The sequence below is a fragment of the Arachis hypogaea genome, chromosome 5 (assembly GCF_003086295.3).
Source record: "Arachis hypogaea cultivar Tifrunner chromosome 5, arahy.Tifrunner.gnm2.J5K5, whole genome shotgun sequence".
Taxonomy (NCBI): Eukaryota; Viridiplantae; Streptophyta; class Magnoliopsida; order Fabales; family Fabaceae; genus Arachis; species Arachis hypogaea.
The window spans coordinates 42289559-42311130 of record NC_092040.1 but is presented as its reverse complement, the minus strand read 5'-3'; the positions used below and the strand labels follow the sequence as shown (position 1 = coordinate 42311130).

Genomic DNA, 21572 nt, shown 5'->3' with positions numbered 1-21572 from the left:
AGTAGTGTTTAGGTTGTGTGAAAATGAAGGAGTGAAGATGGGTTTATATAGGGGTGGAGAGGGAAAGTGGTTTGAATTTGAATGGTGAGGTAGGTGGGGTTTTATGAAGGATGGAGGTGAGTGGTGAAGAGAATAGTGGGATTTGATAGGTGAAGCATTTTTGGGGAAGAGGTGTTGAGGTGATTAGTGAATGGGTGAAGAAGAGAGAGAGTGGTGGGGTAGGTGGGGATCCTGTGGGGTCCACAGATCCTGAGGTGTCAAGGAAAATTCATCCCTGCACCAAGTGGCAAGCAAAAATGCTCCTTTTGCCAATTCTGGCGTTAAACGCCGGGCTGGTGCCCATTTCTGGCATTTAACGCCAGCTTCTTGCCCTTTCCTGGCGTTTAACGCCAGTCTGGTGCCCCTTTCTAGTGTTAAATGCCCAGAATGGTGCCAGATTGGGCGTTAAACGCCCATTTGCTGCCCTTATTGGCGTTTAAACGCCAACAAGTTTTCCTCCAGGGTGTGCTGTTTTTCTTTTTGTTTTTCATGCTATTTTTGCTTTTTCTATTGATTTTGTGACTTCCCATGATCATGAACCTATAGAAAACATAAAATAACAATGGAAAATAGATAAATATAACATTGGGTTGCCTCCCAACAAGCGCTTCTTTAATGTCAGTAGCTTGACCGTGGGCTCTCATGGAGCCTCACAGATACTCAGAGCAATGTTGGAACCTCCCAACACCAAAATTAGAGTTTGAATGTGGGGGTTTAACACCAAACTTAGAATTTGGTTGTGGCCTCCCAACACCAAACTTAGAGTTTGACTGTGGGGGCTCTGTTTGACTCTGTTTTGAGAGAAGCTCTTCATGCTTCCTCTCCATGGTCACAGAGGGATATCCTTGAGCCTTAAATACAAGGGATTCTTCATTCACTTGAATGATCAATTCTCCTCTGTCAACATCAATCACAGCCTTTGCTGTGGCTAGGAAGGGTCTGCCAAGGATGATGGATTCATCCATGCACTTCCCAGTCTCTAGGACTATAAAATCAGTAGGGATGTAATGGTCTTCAATCTTTACCAGAACATCCTCTACAAGTCCATAAGCTTGTTTTCTTGAATTGTCTGCCATCTCTAGTGAGATTCTTGCAGCTTGTACCTCAAAGATCCCTAGCTTCTCCATTACAGAAAGAGGCATGATCTTTATGCTTGACCCTAGGTCACACAGAGCCTTCTTGAAGGTCATGGTGCCTACTATACAAGGTATTGAGAACTTCCCAGGGTCCTGTCTCTTTTGAGGTAATCTCTGCCTAGTCAAGTCATTCAGTTCTTTGGTGAGCAAAGGGGGTTCATCCTCCCAAGTCTCATTACCAAATAACTTGTCATTTAGCTTCATGATTGCTCCAAGGTACTTAGCAACTTGCTCTTCAGTGACATCTTCATCCTCTTCAGAGGAAGAATACTCATTAGAGCTCATGAATGGCAGAAGTAAATCCAATGGAATCTCTATGGTCTTAGTGTGAGCCTCAGATTCCCATGGTTCCTCATTAGGGAACTCATTGGAGGCCAGTGGACGTCCATTGAGGCCTTCCTCAGTGGCGCTCACTGCCTCTTTCTCCTCTCCAAGTTCGGCCATGTTGATGGCCTTGCACTCTCCTTTTGGATTCTCTTCTGTATTGCTTGGAAGAGTACTAGGAGGGAGTTCAGTAACTTTCTTACTCACTAACCCACTTGTGCCTCCAAGTTTCTAATGGAGGATCTTGTTTCAGTCATGAAACTTTGAGTGGTTTTTATTAGATCAGAGACCATGGTTGCTAAGTCAGAGTGGCTCTGCTTAGAATTCTCTGTCTGTTGCTGAGAAGATGATGGAAAAGGCTTGCCATTGCTAAACCTGTTTCTTCCACCATTATTGTTATTGAAACCTTGTTGAGGTCTCTGTTGATCCTTCCGTGAGAGATTTGGATGATTTCTCCATGAAGGATTATAGGTGTTTCCATAGGGTTCTCCCATGTAATTCACCTCTTCCATTGAAGGGTTCTCAGGATCATAAGCTTCTTCTTCAGATGAAGCATCCTTAGTACTGCCTGGTGCAGCTTGCATTCCAGACAGACCTTGAGAAATCATATTGACTTGCTGAGTCAATATTTTGTTCAGAGCCAGTATGGAATTCAGAGTATCAATCTCAAGAACTCCTTTCTTCTGATTCGTCCAATTGTTCACAGGATTCCTTTCAGAAGTGTACATGAATTGGTTATTCGCAACCATTTCAATGAGTTCTTGAGCTTTTGCAGGCGTCTTCTGCAGATGAAGAGATCCTCCTGCAGAGCTGTCCAATGACATCTTGGACAGTTCAGACAGACCATCATAGAAGATACCTATGATGCTCCATTCAGAAAGCATGTCAGAAGGACACTTTCTGATCAATTGTTTGTATCTTTTCCAAGCTTCATAGAGGGATTCACCTTCCTTCTGTCTGAAGGTTTGGACTTCCACTCTAAGCTTACTCAATTTTTGAGGTGGAAAGAACTTTGCCAAGAAGGAATTGACTAGCTTTTTCCAAGAGTTCAAACTTTCTTTAAGTTATGAGTCCAACCATATCCGAGCTCTGTCTCTTACAGCAAAAGGGAACAGCATAAGTCTGTAGACCTCAGGGTCAACCCCATTAGTCTTGACAGTGTCACAGATTTGCAAGAACTCAGCTAAAAACTTATGAGGATCTTCCAGTGGAAGTCCATGGAACTTGCAATTCTGTTGCATTAGAGAAACTAATTAAGGCTTAAGCTCAAAGTTGTTTGCACCAATGGCAGGGATAGAGATGCTTCTCCCATAGAAGTCGGGAGTGGGTGCAGTAAAGTCACCCAGCACCTTCCTTGCATTGTTGGCATTGTTGTTGTTTTCGGCTGCCATGTCTTCTTCTTGTTTGAAGATTTCTGTTAGGTCCTCTATAGAGAGTTGTGCTTTAGCTTCTCTTAGCTTTTGCTTCAAGGTCCTTTCAGGTTCAGGGTCAGCCTCAACAAGAATGCTTTTGTCTTTGCTCCTGCTCATATGAAAGAGAAGAGAACAAGAAAATATGGAATCCTCTATGTCACAGTATAGAGATTTCTTGAGGTGTCAGAGGAAAAGAAAAATAGAAGGAAGAGGTAAAAGAATTCGAACTTAGAAAGATAGAGTTCGAATTGTGCATTGAGGAGGAGTGTTAGTCCATAAATAGAAGTATATGAGAAGAGGGGAAGAAATTTTCGAAAATTAAAGTGAATTAATTAAAAGAAATTTTGAAAAAATGGTAATCGATTTTCGAAAACTAAGATTGAGAAAGAAATAAAGTGATTTTGAAAAAGATTTTGAAATTGGAAATCAAAGAGATATGATTGAAAACTATTTTGAAAAAGATGTGATTAAAAAGATATGATTGAAAAGTTATGGTTTTAAAAAGATATGATTGAAAGACAATTTAAAAAGATTTGATTTTTAAAATTAATGACTTGGCTAACAAGAAAAGATATGATTCAAACATTAAACCTTTCTCAACAGAAAAGGCAACATACTTGAAATGTTGAATCAAATCATTAATTGTTAGCAAGTATTTTTGAAAAGTGGAAAGAAATTGATTTTGAAAGTATATGATTGAAAACATATGATTTGAAAAAGATTTGATTTTGAAAAATTATGGAAACTTAAAAAATTTGAATTAAAAACAAAATCTTCCCTCTTGTGCCATCCTGGCGTTAAACGCCCAGAATGGTATCCATTCTATCATTTAACGCCCAAAATTCTACCCTTTTGGGCGTTAAACGCCCAGCCAAGCACCCTGGCTGGCGTTTAAATGCCAATTTTCCTTCCTCACTGGGCATTTTGAACGCCCAGCTTTTTCTGTGTAATTCCTCTGCTGTATGTTCTGAATCTTCAATTCTCTGTATTATTGACTTGAAAAGACACAAATTAAAATTTTTTTTGGATTTTTAATAATGAGGAATAATCAAAATGAAACTAAGATCAACTAAACAATGCATGCAAGACACCAAACTTAGAAGTTTGTATACTACTGACACTAACAAGTTGAGAATGCATATGAGAAACAACAAAACACTCAAGACAAGAGAATTTAAAGATCAGAGCAAGGAAATCATCAAGAACAACTTGAAGATCAATGAAGACACATGAAAAATGCAAGAAGAACAGAAACATGCAATTGACACCAAACTTAAAATGAGACACTAGACTTAAATAAGAAACATAAAATATTTTTTTATTTTTATGACTTTGTAATTTTTTTGGATTTTTCGAAAATTATATGGAGAAGAAAATAAAGATATCAAAATTCTTAATGAGAATTCCAGGAATCATGCAATGTTAGTCTAAAGCTTTAGTCTAAAGAAATTAGACATGACTAGCCAAGCTTCAGCACGACATTACATTCAAGAGCTAAATTGATGAAAATCAATCAGCTTTGGTGATGATAAGAACATCACCTTGAAACTCTAGAATTCATTCTTAAGAATTCTGAAGAAAAATACCTAATCTAAGCAACAAGATGAACCGTCAGTTGTCCAAACTCAAACAATCCCCAGCAACGGTGCCAAAAACTTGGTGTTGTTGCCGGATCAAAACTTGGCACTGTTATTGCAGGGAACAAATGCGAAACTGTAGTTAGGATATTTAATTCCCCGGCAACGGCGCCAAAAACTTGGTACGCACAATTGCAATCTCAACTCTTTATCACAACTTCGCACAACTAACCAGCAAGTGCACTGGGTCATCCAAGTAATAAACCTTACGCGAGTAACGGTCGATCCCACGGAGATTGTTGGCATGAAGCAAGCTATGGTCATCTTGTAAATCTCAGTCAGGCAGATTCAAATGGTTATAGATGATTTATGAATAAAGCATAAAATAAAGATAGAGATACTTATGTAATTCATTGGTGAGAATTTCAGATAAGCGTATGGAGATGCTTTGTCCCTTCCGTCTCTCTGCTTTCCTACTGTCTTCATCCAATCCTTCTTACTCCTTTCCATGGCAAGCTGTATGTTGGGCATCACCGTTGTCAATGGCTACAGTCCCGTCCTCTCAGTGAAAATGTTCAACGCGCTCTGTCACAGCACGGCTAATCATCTGTCGGTTCTCAATCAGGTTGGAATAGAATCCAGTGATTCTTTTGCGTCTGTCACTAACGCCCAGCCTTCAGGAGTTTGAAGCTCGTCACAGTCATTCAATCCTTGAATCCTACTCAGAATACCACAGACAAGGTTTAGACCTTCTGGATTCTCTTGAATTCCGCCATCAATTCTAGCTTATACCACGAAGATTCTGATTAGGAATCTAAGAGATAAACATTCAAGTCTTGTTTGCTTATAGAACGGAAGTGGTTGTCAGGCACGCGTTCATAAGTGAGAATGATGATGAGCGTCACATAATCATCACATTCATCATGTTCTTGGGTGCGAATGAATATCTTAGAACAAGAATAAGCTGAATTGAATAGAAGAACAAGAGTAATTGCATTAATACTTGAGGTACAGCAGAGCTCCACACCTCAATCTATGGTGTGTAGAAACTCCACCGTTGAAAATACATAAGAACAAGGTCTAGGCATGGCCGAATGGCCAGCCTCCCAAAGAGGGTTCAATCATAAAAACATGATCAAAAGATTCCAGGATGTCAAATACAATAGTAAAAGGTCCTATTTGTAGAGAACTAGTAGCTTAGGGTTTACAAAAATGAGTAAATGACATAAAAATCCACTTCCAGGCCCACTTGGTGTGTGCTTGGGCTGAGCATTGAAGCTTTCATGTGTAGAGACTTTTCTTGGAGTTAAACGCCAGCCTTTGTGCCAGTTTGGGCGTTTAACTCCCATTCTTGTGCCAGTTCCGGCGTTTTACGCCAGAATTCTTGAGCTGATTTAGAACGCCTGTTTGGGCCATCAAATCTCGAGCAAAGTATGGAATATTATATATTGCTGGAAATCCCAGGATGTCTACTTTCCAACGCAATTGAGAGCGCGCCAATTGGGCTTCTTTAGCTCCAGAAAATCCACTTCGAATGCAGGGAGGTCAGAATCCAACAGCATCTGCAGTCCTTTTTAGCCTCTGAATCAGATTTTTGCTCAGGTCCCTCAATTTCAGCCAGAAAATACCTAAAATCACAGAAAAACACACAAACTCATAGTAAAGTCCAGAAAAGTAAATTTTAACTAAAAACTAATAAAAATATAATAAAAACTAACTAAAACATACTAAAAACGTACTAAAAATAATGCCAAAAAGCGTATAAATTATCCGCTCATCATCTACATATTGTTAGTCTTGATAGGTTCCGGCTTTGTTTAGTGGTTTGATCAATTTGGAGTACAGGATGTCTTTGATGATGTCCTCCCGTTTGGTGATGAAAGGGGTATCCGTGTCAAATTTTAGTGTGAGTTTGAAGGATTTTTGGTCCATCTTATTGTTTGGATATTTGTTCCTTCTATCTTCCTCTCTGCTAGGGTTACCCCTCTCTGCTTTTCGGATCTGTCAGAGTTCTTCTATTTCGATTTGGCTCGTTACTTTTTCTCGGAACTCAGCCAATGTCTTTGGTTTTGTCACAACTATAGTTTCCTGGAACTTCCTGGGGTAGAGCTCTCTTTTTAGTGCATGCATGTGGACTTCTGGGTTGAGGTTAGGTATCTCTATGGTTGCTTTGGCAAACCTCGTCATGTAGTCTTTGAGGCTTTCATGTTGTCATTGCTTTATGGTGATAAGGTAGTCTAAGTCGTACACATAAATCTTTGAGGCAGCGAAGTTGTTGACAAAAAAGGTTTGCAAGCTCATCAAAACTTGATATAGATCCTGTAGCCAAGTTAGAAAACTAGATCAAGGCAGCACCATCTAAAAAGGTAGGAAATGTACAACAGAGTATTGGGTCAGATGCACCATTTATAAACATCATTGTATCAAATTTGGTGACATGTATGTTGGCATCGTTGATTCCGTCATAAGGTTTCAACGTTGTTAGTAGGGTGAATTTCTTAAGCATCTAAAAGTCCATAATGTCTTTTGAAAATGGATTGGTCCTTTTTACTATTTGCTTCGTAGTGGTTGTCACTATGGGCTTAGCTTCCGACGTATGAACGCCTTCTTCATATTTGTTTTCAAGATCCTTGTGTTCTTCCCCTTTGCTTCGACTGTTTTTCCTTTGATGCAAAAGTTCGGCCATTCGTTGGTTCTTTGCCTATAGAGATTCATTGATGGCCATTAGTTTGGCTTGGGTGGGGGGGAGGAAGAGGGTTGCTCTGTTCCTCTGCCATATGCTGTGATCTGCAAAAAAGAGGTAAAAACAAAATGGAAGAGGAAGTGGTGGGGTTAGCTTAAACTTCGGCCCCACGATGGGCGCCAAAATATTCCTGTGTAGATAGTCGACTTCAAGGTATAGCTCGCCTTGCTCAATGCTTGAACTCGCCTTTGCTTAGGCTGGGTGAGGTATACGTCAGCTTCTTAAGAATAGCGGCGGTGGGCACCTGCAAGGGCACTCCAATGCTCAAGTCAGAATGAGTATAAGATGAGATATATGATATTTAAAATGAATATCATACCTTTTTCGTTTTTAGATTTTTGTATTTATAGAGTTGTTATGTTTGTTTTTCCTTTTACCATATAGGTTAGTTGACTCGATCGTGGTTTAGTGAATCTCAGAGATCAGGTATAACAGTTTCTCCGAATGGGTAAAAGATTCTGTATTATCCGCTTTTATTTAGCACGTTGCCAATTTATAGGGGATGTTGGTATGAGGTATAACGGACGTATCAATTTCTATCAAGAAAATACCCACTGAGAGATCTAGAAAATTTTGACAGTGGGGACAAAAAATACGTAATATGATAATAATTTTTATAATTGTATTATTATATTATAAAATATGATTACTCTTCAAATTATCTAACCAAAAAATTAATAATAAAATAATAATTCAGAATAATAATAATTAATTTAGAATTTCATTCTTCTAGATTTTATATTTTAAAAAGATTGAATAATCTTTTCATTATCAATACAATCAAATATCTCTCTTTCTATATACGTCATTAAACAATCATTTAAAAATTTATCTCCCATATAGTTACAATGCCAACTCTTTATGATGTTCATAGTAGAAAAAATTCTTTCAACTGATGCGATTGCTACAGGTAAAACTAAAGATAACTTCAAAAGAAGAAATACTAATGGATAAACAATATTTTTTTGAGTCTCAACAAATTGCTGAGAAAGAGCACCAATCCCATTTGAATTTAAGAATTAGTCATCAGAACACACATCTAATATGAAGTTCTCAAATTGACTATCAAATGCCAAAAGTTGAATTGGAGAAAATTCTAATAGATAGAATTGAACTAATTGGATCAACTCCTTATCAAATACAAATAATAAGTCTCTTGGATTCAGACAAGCTATACAAAGAATCAATTCAGTATTCATCTCTGTAAAATAATTCAATATTCCAATAAGAAGAACCACTATAAAAGATTCAAATTAATTTCCAACAGCAACAAAGAGTATATCCTAATTCAATAGTACTTCAATACACACAAATATAAGCTATTCAAATTCATTTCTAGCAAGAACAAAGAATAATATCCTTCCTAATTTAATTACAATTCAATACACACATTTACACAACCAATTAACAAACAAATCAATGAAACCAAACTAGAAATTATATCACGAGAACAATAACCTAAATTCCTAATTCAATCATAATTCACATTTCACAATTAACAAACAACTATATCAAAATCAATGATGAGATAAAATTAGCAATTACAGGATAATACTAACAAACCAGAGCCAATTATATCGAAAATCATAATTCACAAAATCTGTGTCAAAATTGAGAGATTGAAGCAGAGTAGTGAAGCAAATCCAACAATGAAGCAACTCAAGTAAGCAAAGCAATGAATCAGTGAATGTACTATGTACCAAAACTTGAGAGAGACTCGAGACGATGACGGAGTGTCAGAGTGGCGAGACTCGAGACTCGAGAATTGAGAGACAAAGAGGCGAGATACGTCTGCGGTCGGCCGGTCGGCAAATAGGAATGCAAAGGTAGAACAAACGGAGTGGCGAAGGCAGCACCATGGTAGTAATACTGGCAGCTTGGCGAGTGGCAAAAGTAACTTTGGAGAGTGGAGAAAGTGGAGTCGTGCCTGGAGCCCTAGAGAAAAAAAGAAAATTGAAAATGGGGAGAAGGAGATCTGGAGAAGGGTTAGGGGTTTGAGAAAGTGGGGTCAAAAGTAATCCAGTAGTGGGGGCAACTAACATTTATTACTAAGAAGAGTGAACTACCAATTCAGCCCCTATCTATTTTTTAGAATGACAATGCGACCCTTCAAGATAAAAACAATCCACTTTGGTCCCTATTATTACTAAGAACTACTCAAGACTTTTCAGAATCTCATTAGGGATACCTGCCCCAACTACTCAATGAGTAAATCCATCCCTACAAATAGCCACCTAAACATATGCTTTTTTCTGGATATAATTAGAACACAACCACCACATCCTATAGTTTGAAACAATGTTACGACTGATGATCTTGTTTAATTCTAAATGTCTAGTTTCTTTGCATTTCTTAGAATAGTTTTTAGAACTATTCCACTCCTTCCTTCCAGTGGCTTAATGGGATCTCCCACAAATAGGCACCAAACATATATTTTTCCTAGATATAATTAGAACATAACCACCATGTCCTATAGTTTGAAACAATGTTACAGTTGATGATCTTGTTTAGTTCTAGATGTCTAGTTTCTTTCCATTTCTTAGAATAGTTTTTAGAACTATTCCACTCCTTCCAGTGGCTTAATGCATGTGATCTCCTAAACTTATTTCCATGCTATCACCTTATTATCAAACAATATCGGTTCCTATCTCTCCATGTTGACCATATTATAGCAAAGAATAGGTTTAACCAGTTTTTTCCAAACATTCTTTTGGCTTGTTGATGGCACCAATTTTAAAAAAGATCTTTCATCATCTCTTTTTGGATTTACCCAAGATATACCACCTAATTTCATAGCACTCCACCACAAATTTTTAATGTAATTACAATGGTTTTTGTCTTCCTCCACCTGCTTACAAAGAATACATTTCACTTCACGTTCATCAATGATACTAAGCCTTACAAGCCTTTGTTTGGTGTTCAATCTGCCAAGCAATGCAAACCAGACCATAATTTTCACTCTCAATGGAACCGCTCCTCTCCAAATCTTGTAAAAAAAATGTCTTTACTCTACCACTCCAAGCTTTGATCCTTCGACTGTCTTCAAAAAAGATTTTACTGAATATCATCGATCTTAAGAAAATATCTACACCGAATAATCTTTTGTATTTGCACATATAACAACACACATGTAGCAAAATAATGTTAAGATCCTCGCAATGTTTACACTTTCATTCGAAGAAGCATGTCTTCTACCTAAAGTTTCAGTTCTAATTCCAATTCCAATTCAACGCATCCCAAAAATCACATTCTGAGATCATTGCAGATTTTTGTATGGATATAGCAAACAGTCTCAAAAAAATTTTTCCATAAGTAGGTGACATCGTTAGTGAATCCCCAACTCAAGTAAGGCCCACAAACTAAATTGAAAAAAAAAAGAAAGAAAAGTGGCTTGCCACATTAAAGGTGAAAAGAAAAAAAGAGAGTGTGTGTGTGTTTGCATTAACACACATAAAAAAACAAAAGGAAGAGAGAGAAAAGGACTGGCAACGACAAGGACAAAAAAAAGGAAAAAGGATAGTCCAATTTTTCACACATTGAATTGGTAAACTTACTCCATTTCTTATGAAATTTTAGTATATTGTTCTTAGTGTAGAGTTGAACATTATGATATAACTTGTTAGTTGTATTGCCTTTTTTTTGTCTGATTTGAGATACTCACTTTGTGGAAGGTTTATTTTGATTCTATCAGTTTTGATGATGTATTGTGTTAATTGTTGAGATTTCCTAGTTCTACTAAAAAGATAGATTATATACCAATTATTTTGATAGTGAAAGATTTTACTGGATTAGGTCATGTGAGTTTTTTGTCACGATAAAAATCTTGTTGTCTAATATTTTAATTTATGTCAATATATTTGCTACTTAGAGTATCTTTGGTATTGTCTATTTAATTGCACAAATTATAAAAAAATTATTTTTAATACTTTCGCTGTCAAATTCTTGTCTAAATTTTAGTTTTTTCCCAACAACATCCTCCTAAAATCTAGTATTTTCACCATTTCCTACACACATTTTTAGCCCTTTAAGTGTCATCTCTTTCAGGCTAGCATCCTCTAATGACTTCTATAACGTCCCTCTATGGACCAACCGATTTTGGCACTAACATGTCACCAATCAGTTTGTTCATTTGTTAACCATTACATGATGTCACAATCCTCTTCCAAAGTGGTTTATCTTCATTCGTGAACCTCCATCATCATTTGAATAATAAAGCTACATTTTTAATTGTTATATCCCTTACTGCAAGACCTCCATGCTCCTTAAACTTTTGGATTGTACTCTAGCTTATAGTTGGTAATCTTTTTTCTCATTCTTGGTACCCCAGAAAAAATCTAATTGCAGAAAGTCAAGTTTCACGATTGCTCCTTTTTTCCTATTCTTTTATAGTCAGAATGTCGTTTCACAAGCTATGAGATCGAAAATCTGCCTGTCTTATACAAAATCTGTTTAGACTTTTCTCATTAAGTTTGGCATAACATTCTTTATCTTTTCATCATGATTTTTAAGATTACTTTGTAGATACATCCGATCATGCTAATCGGTCAGAAATTATTTTTCTTTATTGTTATATTCACCTTTAAAGCCAGTGTCACCCATGTCATATTTAACTTGCTTGAAAGAAAACTCGTTTAGAAGAACGTAATTATAGACTCACTGAATTCCTGTATGATTATATTCCTTTATGAAGAACATATTAAAATAATCTAGTCTCGATGTCTTTGATGAGCCACAACTCCAAACCGCATCCTTCACATCTTCATGCATTGGTAGCCTTTCTAAATCTTTTGTTTCTTGTGTTGATATCTTATTCAGAAACCATCTTGCAACATTTGTGATTGGTAGCTATTAACTAGCCATCAATGATGATTTGATAGTGTGAGATTGGTGTGAGATTTTATCTAATGGCTCACCTTTCTCTGCTGATTACATATAAAATGCAATAAAATTGCTGGTCCCCTAGACTTTTCCATTTGAAAAGGCTTCAAGTTTTATTTTTTTATTCTACTTGGGTTTCTCACTACCCTACTACCAATCCTTGGTTCCTTGACACTATTTTTCCTATTATTAATTAAGGGCATGGTGTGAAAATATTTGGAGTTCTTATCTACATCTCTTATATATCTCTTTTTGGACATCCGTTTTTAGTATTCACCTTTCTTTTTCTTTCCAAATTTAAAACATACTACGACGTCAGATTGAATCTGCAACATGACAATATGCCAACCAAATTTAGGTATTTTTTGTGGATTTGAAGGTGCACCGATAAGAGCAAATGCTGTAGAAATGAATTTAAGAAAAAACATTAAATAATATTTTAAAAGTTATAATTTTTATATTTGAATTAGGGGTCATAATAAATTTTGATTACGATGGAGCTAAATTTTAAGATTGATTTTTTTTTGTGTGTTTTTGTCACTTAAAAAAATTTATAAATGTGGTGTGTTATAAATAGAGAAATTAAATAACTATATTTATTTTTTAATTTAATGCATCCATTAAATATTAGTATCAACAAATGAGATTAAATTATTAGTAATTTACAAATAATTAAAATTATGCCACAATAAAAATATATATTATAGTAGAAGTATATATTTAAATAGGTTTTAAAAAAATTTTGAATCAGACGTTTTTGTCCTCAAAAAATTTTATTATGTTAAGATTTTTAAACTTTATAAAAGTAAAATATATAGATTTTTCTATTACATTTTTTAAGATTTATTTGTTTAAGTAAAAATAACGTAATTAATTAAGATAAAAATTTATATCTCTTATTTTTACAAAATTTAAGAATCTCGACATAATGAAATTTTCTAAAAAATAAAAACGTTAATATATACTCTTATAATAAACTTTCAACTACCGAAACGTGAATGAAACTATGAATTGACATTCCAGTCTACAATGCTATGTACATTTTAGTTTATAAATTTTAATTTTCACATTCGAGCATTTGAAAAATATTGTTCTTAATTTTATTCGAGGAAGCATCATAACAGTGAAATGACTGTGATTGATTGAGACAAATTTTTAAATAGAATTCTGATTTGTTAAAATGTTAATGATTAATTGTTAAAATTTAAAATTTTGTATAAATAAAATTAAGAAAAAGAAGTGTTATAAAAAAAATTGATTAGTTTTTTTAATTTATAAAAAAATATATAACTTAACTAGTAATATTATTAATGTTTACGTGACTCATTCTATTAAGTATTCATCGTTTATGTCAAATTGAAGGGTATAACAATATTAAACTTATTTAAAATTTTTAATACAGTAATAAAACATTGATACGTTAGAAACAAAAATTAAAATTTAACTTAAATATTGAAACTAAAATAGTATTTTTCAAAAAAAAAAAAAAGAGCCACTGGTGCGTGGCAATAAATCTGTAAAAGGACGGTGAATCTGTAATTCTGTATATATAACTAACCCGAACTAACGAATCTCAAACGCGGCGTTTGCCTTTAACTAAAGCTATTAAGCTAATTGAAACACGGCAGTGGCACTGGGAACGAGCGATTTCATATATCAGACAATGCCTGCAACTGCAAGTCATGCAAGTCACGGTTTTATTATGGATCTAACAATAGAAAGATCAATATTTTGTTTTCAGTTCAATTCATATCATATAATAAGCATTTGGAAATGCAGATTAGGAGGTTCATAGAAGTGGCCCCTCCAAGCCAATTCAGATACTTAGCCGGAGCTGTCGTAATGATGATCGGAGTCGTATTACCCGTCGCCTGCATCATGTTCCGTTACAAGCGCCTCCCTCCATCTTCCTAATACTCCAAATAGACGTACGTTGTTTCCAATGAACACTTGTGATTTTATTTATTTATTTTTGTCGTTTACTCGTCATATTTTACTTTAGGGTCAACGTTTCCGTAATACTTAATTTGTTCTTGAACTTGCATTCCAACTTTAATTTAATTTTTAAAATTTTTCAAATTTTACAAAAATAATTCATGTTAGTCTTGAAATAATTTTAGACACAAACGTTTACGGAACATGTACAGTCAAGTGTTATGTTGTACTCTGTAAAATTGCATCTTTTTATAGGTTTTAGCGTAACAGAAACTAATGTGAATTATATTTATAAAATTTAAAGACTAAATAAAACCAATTAAAATTTTAGGAACTAAATTGATGATTGCTTGCAAGTTTAAGAATTAAAATGAATATTAACTCATTACTGGGTTAAATTTTAAAAATATTGGAATTAGAAGAAAGATTTTGCTATTCTATATTCTAAGAGTATTGGTTAAGTATAACATAAAAGAAAATATTTTAACGATATTTATTATAAAAATATTTTTTTTACCTTTTTAATGTATTGAATATATCAAAAATATTAAAATATTTCTTTTTATAGTATATTTAATCAATGTCTTTAAAATACAGATAGTAAAACCCTTGGGTAAATATTAGTGGCGGAACTTGAAACAACAAAATTTTGGGGATCAGATAAAAGATAATTGTCAATATGTTTTTGATATAAAGTTCATTTAAGATAAACTCGTCTAACCTCATTTCTCTAGTTTGAGTGATATTGCCAAATTTAAAACTGTTTTTTAGGATCTCGTTTCAAAAAATTAAGGTCAAACTCATCAAATGTAAAAAACTATCTAGCAGGTGTTGATATTATAAAAGTTATATGTTCTCCTTCTTAAATATTAGCATTCCTCTTAAAAAATGCACCAATTCTTTGATTTTTCATTATTATTTTATATAAAAATTTGAATATATATGCTATAAAATATGTAAAGAAGAAGTTAGAAGGACAAATATTAAAATTTATAATATTTATTAAATGTTTTTTATCAATTTATACAAATATAATAATATTAATACTTATTGAATATTTTATTATTTTTTATCATATACAAAATTAAATTAAATAAACAGTAAAATATAAAATAATATTAAATTAAATAAATAAAAATATCTAATTGTTTATATTTAAACTTTAAGATAGAAGGAGTATTGTTTATTGAACTTATTGAATACTTTAAATCATAATAAAGTATTTAAGTCAATTAAACTATTTTTTATTTTTTTAAAAAGTACTACTAATTTTTTTATAAAAAGCCTTCGCCATGGTAAATATTGAATTATGAGGTATGTCGTGTGTGGCTGGCTCAGGCCTTTGTGGCTAACCTTGATGTGGTGTGTTGCCGTTCCAGGAACAAAGTTTTGATGTAAAGGCACGGATGATGACGATGAAATATTAAAATTTAATGGACTTTGGATTTATCACAAGTTTTCTTTTGAGGTGACTCTTGATTCACGAGAGCTTCATTACATATAGGATCAGTTCAATTTTAAATGCTAATGCCAAATTTTCCAGGGGTTTTGTTTTGTCACCCGATCATGAACTCGATGGCTTTGTCCAGTTTTTATTTTTTACTATTATAATTCGACATTGTGTCTCTTGCCCAAATTTTGATGGATTTTCCTCATATCAGTTACAAAAGGAAAATATTTGGATTTGCTTTTGGATGATTTATTTATTTTGATAGGGCAGTAGGAATTAAGCTCCATCTAACACCACCACTTGCGCTTCACAAATCCCTCAGATAAACAAGTTATTGACTGTACACTGATTTTAGACCCAAATATATGTGTGTATATATTGTCATAGTTTTGAGAGTTGAGATATTTTGGGCATCATCTAGATATGAAAAAACTTTCATGAAAAAACTCAGCCATGAAAACCTCAGCCATGAAAAACTTCAATTTCTTTTCACGTATGTCTCAAAACTGTTGATATAACTTGTGCTATACTTAATTACAAAGGATCCGTGCAAAGGCTCGATTAACCTTCTCTTCAAAATAGAGATCTCTCAAATCTCAATTGCGGAAATTAACAGTGTCACGGATTAGATATGGAACACATCCAAACGTGGCACGATTATCCTTCTCTTCAAAATGGAGTTGATTAATAAATATAATCAAATGCACAAAAGTTAGCTTGTTATGAAGTATGCCACCTCCCTAGAGCCTCACCAACACGAATTCTATCCCCAGGTTTGACACAGAATTTGAACTCCTCTGATGAATTATCCTCATGGACAAGTTTTGGAATCGGAGCTTGAAAAACAAGAACAACTGTCGATCCCATGTTGAAAGCAGCAAACTGAGAATAAAAAAAGCAATGAACTACATTATACCAAATCTATCTAATAGCTCTCAATTCACAAGGAGTGCAAGTGCCATAAATAAAAAGGATCAAAATTCAAAAGCACCTCTCTAAAATCTGTCTACTTATATAAAATTTGCAGTTCGATGCTATTTAAGTTTGACACATGCGCATAAATTCTAAGAGACAATTAGATCAACTACTAACCTCGTCACCTTTCTTGAGCATCCTACCAATACTTTCACTTTCACTTATGTAAACCCGTTCGTCAGGAGGCTCTGAAGGTAGCAACTTCTTTTTTGGCTTGTTAGTATGAAGTTCGGGCTCAATGAAAAGCTGCCAATTTAATGAAGAAATCCAGTCAATAACAGGACAGTAGTAACAGAAAACCCAAACACTTTCTAACATTCTTGGTAATGAACTTGCAGGAAGTTGCTCATTGTAATGGAATGTTATACTATTATTACATCCTTAAGGAACTATAGACACACCTCAATTGATCCAATATTTGTGGCACCAATTGCAGCAAGTGCCATAAACCCTTCCTGCCAGAGACCTTCAAGAACAACCTGACCATTTTATAGAGAGTAAAGACACAGTTGGTGACCAATCATACCGTAACTCAGAGTGAAGGTGGTTACTCATGGTTAGATTGTTAGAAGAGCATAGTAAATAAAATGGGCAAATGACAAAATTAGGAAAATTCCAAAAGTTTATATGGAGTAATGAAATACACATAAATATCACATCGGACCTCCCTAGAACAAAACAATAATTTGATTACTGCTATAGAAAGAGTGCCTCACACTCCCAGACCAACTGGAACAGCTCCTAGCTTCTTTGGCCCCATAAAGAATATGTTCATTTTCAAGAGCAAGTCTTTCCACATAAAGTTAATATGTCAATGTGCTTAATTGGCACGAATAAGTAGGTGAAAATGTGGGGTGAGATTAAGGTATAAAGTTCCAAGTTCAATTTAAATTAGATATAAATTACCCTCTCATTCTCAATATAGAGGTTTCTGATTGTTCTTGTAGCTCTTTCATTCAATGGATAAAGACGGCCTGCAAAATAAGTAACAAACAAATAATTTAATAACAAACTAATTATTAACAAATTAGTGCACCACATCGTAACCAACAAATGCAAAACTTGAAAATCAACAATACTACTACATTATGTTTGCTTACTAGTTTCAATATTTTACACATTGAAGAGATAATTTCATTTGCAGAGCTTATGGAAACATTAATCAAACATTAAGGTGGGAAAGTAAAATGAAAAAGAAGGAAGAACAAATTGAAATGAAATGGCTCATATGCCTCAACAATCCTCTCGATGTTCACTTAGGCTGCGTTTGTTTATAAAGGCAGGACACTGAAACATAGACACAGACACCAAAACCAAATGCAGCCTTAGGGTCTTTCACTTTGACACTCAGGGTGTAGGTGGCCATTTTCCTATTGATCCATCCTAAGGTTGCTCCATTCCAAGCTAAAACAGATTAATACTAGGTGTTATTCTCTAGTTGTTTGAATGTATGACATGCTTGAGATCGTTTACCAGAAAAATGTCTGCGAACAAGAATTTTCCAGTCAGCTGGGGAATGTATCCGATGGTAATCACCAGGCTTTAAGTAAATCACACAGTAAAAGAGACCTCTCTTTGGGCTGCAAAAGAAAATTTTTTGTTGTGTCAGTCATTACCTTCTCTATTGTAGAGTAAAATAAATAGCAGATACATTGATTTTGGAGGTCCACAGAACATCAATACAGAACAGTCATATGCATTTGAGGTTGACTTAGTAGCATTTTAGGTAACAGACCTAATATATCCCAAAATGAAATACGGGCCTCTGAACTGAGCAGGCAACACAGGCCTTTATGATTGTATGATAATAACAAGAACCATACAGACAGGAAGCACAATTAATATCTTGAAAAGATTAAACTATAGAAAAGAAAAAAGAATAATTTTTTCCCTGAAAAAGGTATTAAGCACTCTCACACTCCTCGTCTTATGTCATCCAGTTGACCTCATTTCAGTTGCAGATATTGCTAAATCAGAAGTTTCTATTATTTGAAGAAATCCTTTAATGAAAACGAGGCATATATATCATGAATAGAGAATTAAGAGTATAAACATGAAGGACATTTAGGATCCAATTTGAGTAGGATGTATAGAAAAATATATGAATCAGTGGTTTTGTTCAACTGAATTCAACGAAAATTAAAACACATTTTACAATCATGTGAAGTTATATATATATATATATATATATATATATATATATATATATATATATATATTCTGAGATATATAGGCAGAAGAAAAAATTACCATGATGATGTAGGGTCCCAGACCTTTGGAGAAGCGAATGAAATTCTCCACCATGATTTCTTGCTTTTCTCAGTTGTTGTCATTGATTCGCTCTGCTCCTCTTGCACCTCACTATCAACCTTTGTTGGAAGGGAAGGGCTTGCACCAAGAAGAGAAAATACCGAGTATGAAAACCCTTTAACTTGTTCAATCATTCCCCCAGATCCCTTTAACTCCCCAAATCTTAACACTGTACCATCCACAGGACTAACCTGAAGAAAATAGATTTGGCCTAATTGATTATGTATCAATACAAAATGGTATAAATGAAAACTTTTAATTTCAAATAGCTGTTACCAGTTACCAGACATAACGGATCATCATCAATAGGCCTGGAACCTTCTTTCAAAGTGCGGACAAAAAATTCCCTTAAAGAGGCATACTTGTCTAGAGGCAAAGCAGCTTCTTCCAAATCTGACATGTCAACAGGAATTAGGATCATCTTTACACTAATTATCAGATAAATGTTTATCAAGAACAATTTGGGCCAGTTTCATTGCATGATAGCTATAGCAGCATATTATAACAAGAATAGCAAAAATATTCAGACAAATGGAAAAAGAAAAAAAATGGTTGTACCCGAATGGAATGCCCGAGCCCAAGCTCTATAGACATGTGGCCTTAACCACACTGGGATTTCCTGGAAAATTTTGCTGAATATGTAAAGATCATATAATGATATAATACACAGTATATACAAGACTGTCTACAATATGCAGAACTTAAATCATTTAAATTCAATAAAGGCTATGAAAAGACACGCAACATAATTTATGTTCTTGTATTTTTTTTAAAGATTTATTTTATTACACTTGTAATTACTCAGAAAGTTGTTTCTTCCCACCCTTACTAGCAGAAGCAATAGCACAGAAACAAAATTGTGCACATAATTGTAAAAATACAGCTCACAACTCATTGAATATATATAATTAAGAAATAAGATACCGAAGGCATAAAAGTTGAGTTCTTACCAAGCTTGTCAGGAATCCCCAACATCTAGAAATTGAACGCAGAGGCAATAATCTCAAAAATGTCGCCTATTGATGACATAGCGCACATGTAAAATAACCAAAATTAAATAAATGCCTTGATACACATATTTATTTTCCCTTTCTAGGAAGATGGACAACAGCCAGAAAGCGAAAAATTCTACCTTACCTTTACATCAGGTTGGAATTCAATCTCAATTCCTTTATCACGCATCTCTTCAGTCTGGCACAAGGGTATGAAAACCATAATCCACAAATCAGATAATAGGAGTATTTAATCGAGCAAGAAGATAACACAAATGTAGAATCCAAAAGTGAAGCTAAACTTGTGAATAAGTGTGAACCTTCTTGTCATCATACATTCTACGGCCATGGAGAACACCAAGCATGAGAATGGTAGCTACTGTTGCACCAGGTACAAGATAAGAATCCCCTGCACATTCTCACAGCAATAAGCTCAAAGGTTAGGAGCTTACACTTCGTAACAAATCACAATAAAATTCAGATAGTTGAAGAAGCAATAACTAACCTTGAGAATTTCCACTTCCCCCATTGATGGAAGCTCGAGTTTGAGTAGTTTGAAACCTTTTTGCGAAGGAAGTGAAGGACGAACGAGTGTGGTTAAGGAATCGAGTATGGCGAGGAAGCACAGGGAACCTGTGCGAAACCCTATATTTCATATTTGCGGTGAGTTGAGCTGAGCTGTGATGGTCTGTTTATGCTTCAACGACGGAACGCAGAGGAGGGAAATGCTAAGTTGGCGGCGCTCATTGCTCTAATGCTCTAAGAGTCAATACCGCGGCAGAACAGAAGAGACATCATTATCTAAAAAATTTGATGGTTATCCATATTCACACTGGAATTGCGTGTAATTTTTCTATTAACCACGATAATTAAGGGGTAAATAACATTAATAAATCAAGTGTGTTTTAATATTATATGACAGTCTCAAATCAAAACTCGTGCGTGTCTTTAAACATAAATTTATATAAATCAAATTGACTAAATTTAATTTAGTTTTTCTGGTATTAAATCGTGATTTGAATTTGGGTTGATGATGGTTTTAGAATGTTTGAATTATTTAATGGTCTCATAATAAAATATATTTTAATTACAAATTAAATTCATATATTTTATTTAATTATAAAAACTATTTTTTAATTTATAAATTATTATTTTATTATTTATCTATTATGTTTATTAATAATAAAAAACAAAAACAATAACGAATTAGATCTTTCACGTTTTGGTCATTCCGATCGATTAAAATTTATATTTGATCCGTGACGTTCGTCCAAGGCTGTGAAATCGTGTTTCTTTCCAAATTAATCGATTGAATTTCAGGTTTCTCATGACTCAATCGATTGGACTACAGGTTATTATCACAAGGCAGCATAGTTTTCGCAAAAATCAATCATTGGTCTCCACATTTTAGTCAATTGATTGACTAAAATGTGGGCTTTTAATAATTCAATCGATTGCATATACACCCAATCGATTGAATGCTTGAAAACAAGGTCTCACAATTCAATCTATTGGTCATCAAAACAATATGGATTTGCCAAATTCAATTGTGTACTATGCCGTTTCTTATCGTTAAAAAAAATTATTATCTTATTATTCATCTATCTTATCTTTAAAATTCTATCTTCAATTTTTAAAGCTTTATTTTGATTTAGATACTCTAATCATATCTTTTCCTTAATATTAATATTATAAATTGATGAATAATCTATCTCCAATTATTCAATCCTACAATTGAGAAAATTCTGTATCAATCTCTTTTATTATAAAAAATTTTATTGTTTTTCTTTCGGATATCCAT

At 34.2% G+C, this 21572-nt stretch overlaps 1 protein-coding gene and 1 long non-coding RNA gene across 2 annotated transcripts; both read right to left on the bottom strand.

Moving 5' to 3' along the window:
• Positions 1-5457: 5457 nt before the first annotated feature.
• Positions 5458-9261, bottom strand: LOC112801503 (uncharacterized). The gene is made up of 3 exons (XR_003201924.3): positions 8932-9261; positions 6228-7475; positions 5458-6116 (listed from the first exon to the last, which is right to left on the bottom strand). It is a non-coding gene; the product is annotated as an uncharacterized lncRNA (long non-coding RNA).
• A 6702-nt stretch (positions 9262-15963) lies between these two features.
• On the bottom strand, positions 15964-20635 carry LOC112801502 (phosphatidylserine decarboxylase proenzyme 1, mitochondrial). Its single transcript, XM_025844273.3, has 12 exons — positions 20277-20635; positions 20092-20180; positions 19917-19970; positions 19730-19795; positions 19338-19398; positions 19063-19172; positions 18720-18970; positions 17943-18049; positions 17376-17443; positions 16871-16948; positions 16587-16715; positions 15964-16376 (listed from the first exon to the last, which is right to left on the bottom strand). Exons 1-12 carry the CDS (start codon positions 20425-20427, stop codon positions 16215-16217), a joined length of 1326 nt encoding a protein of 441 aa, XP_025700058.1. The 5' UTR covers positions 20428-20635; the 3' UTR covers positions 15964-16214.
• Between the last annotated feature and the right edge of the window lie 937 nt (positions 20636-21572).

Bases quoted from the DNA above. Each gene is read 5' to 3' on its own strand.
- LOC112801502 (XM_025844273.3), bottom strand. From the start codon at position 20,427: ATGAAATATAGGGTTTCGCACAGGTTCCCTGTGCTTCCTCGCCATACT. The intron at 19,971-20,091 runs GTTCACACTTAT...CCCTTGTGCCAG, and splicing joins GAATGTATGATGACAAGAAG to ACTGAAGAGATGCGTGATAA. The intron at 16,377-16,586 runs GTTAGTAGTTGA...TTTTATTCTCAG, and splicing joins TGCTCAAGAAAGGTGACGAG to TTTGCTGCTTTCAACATGGG.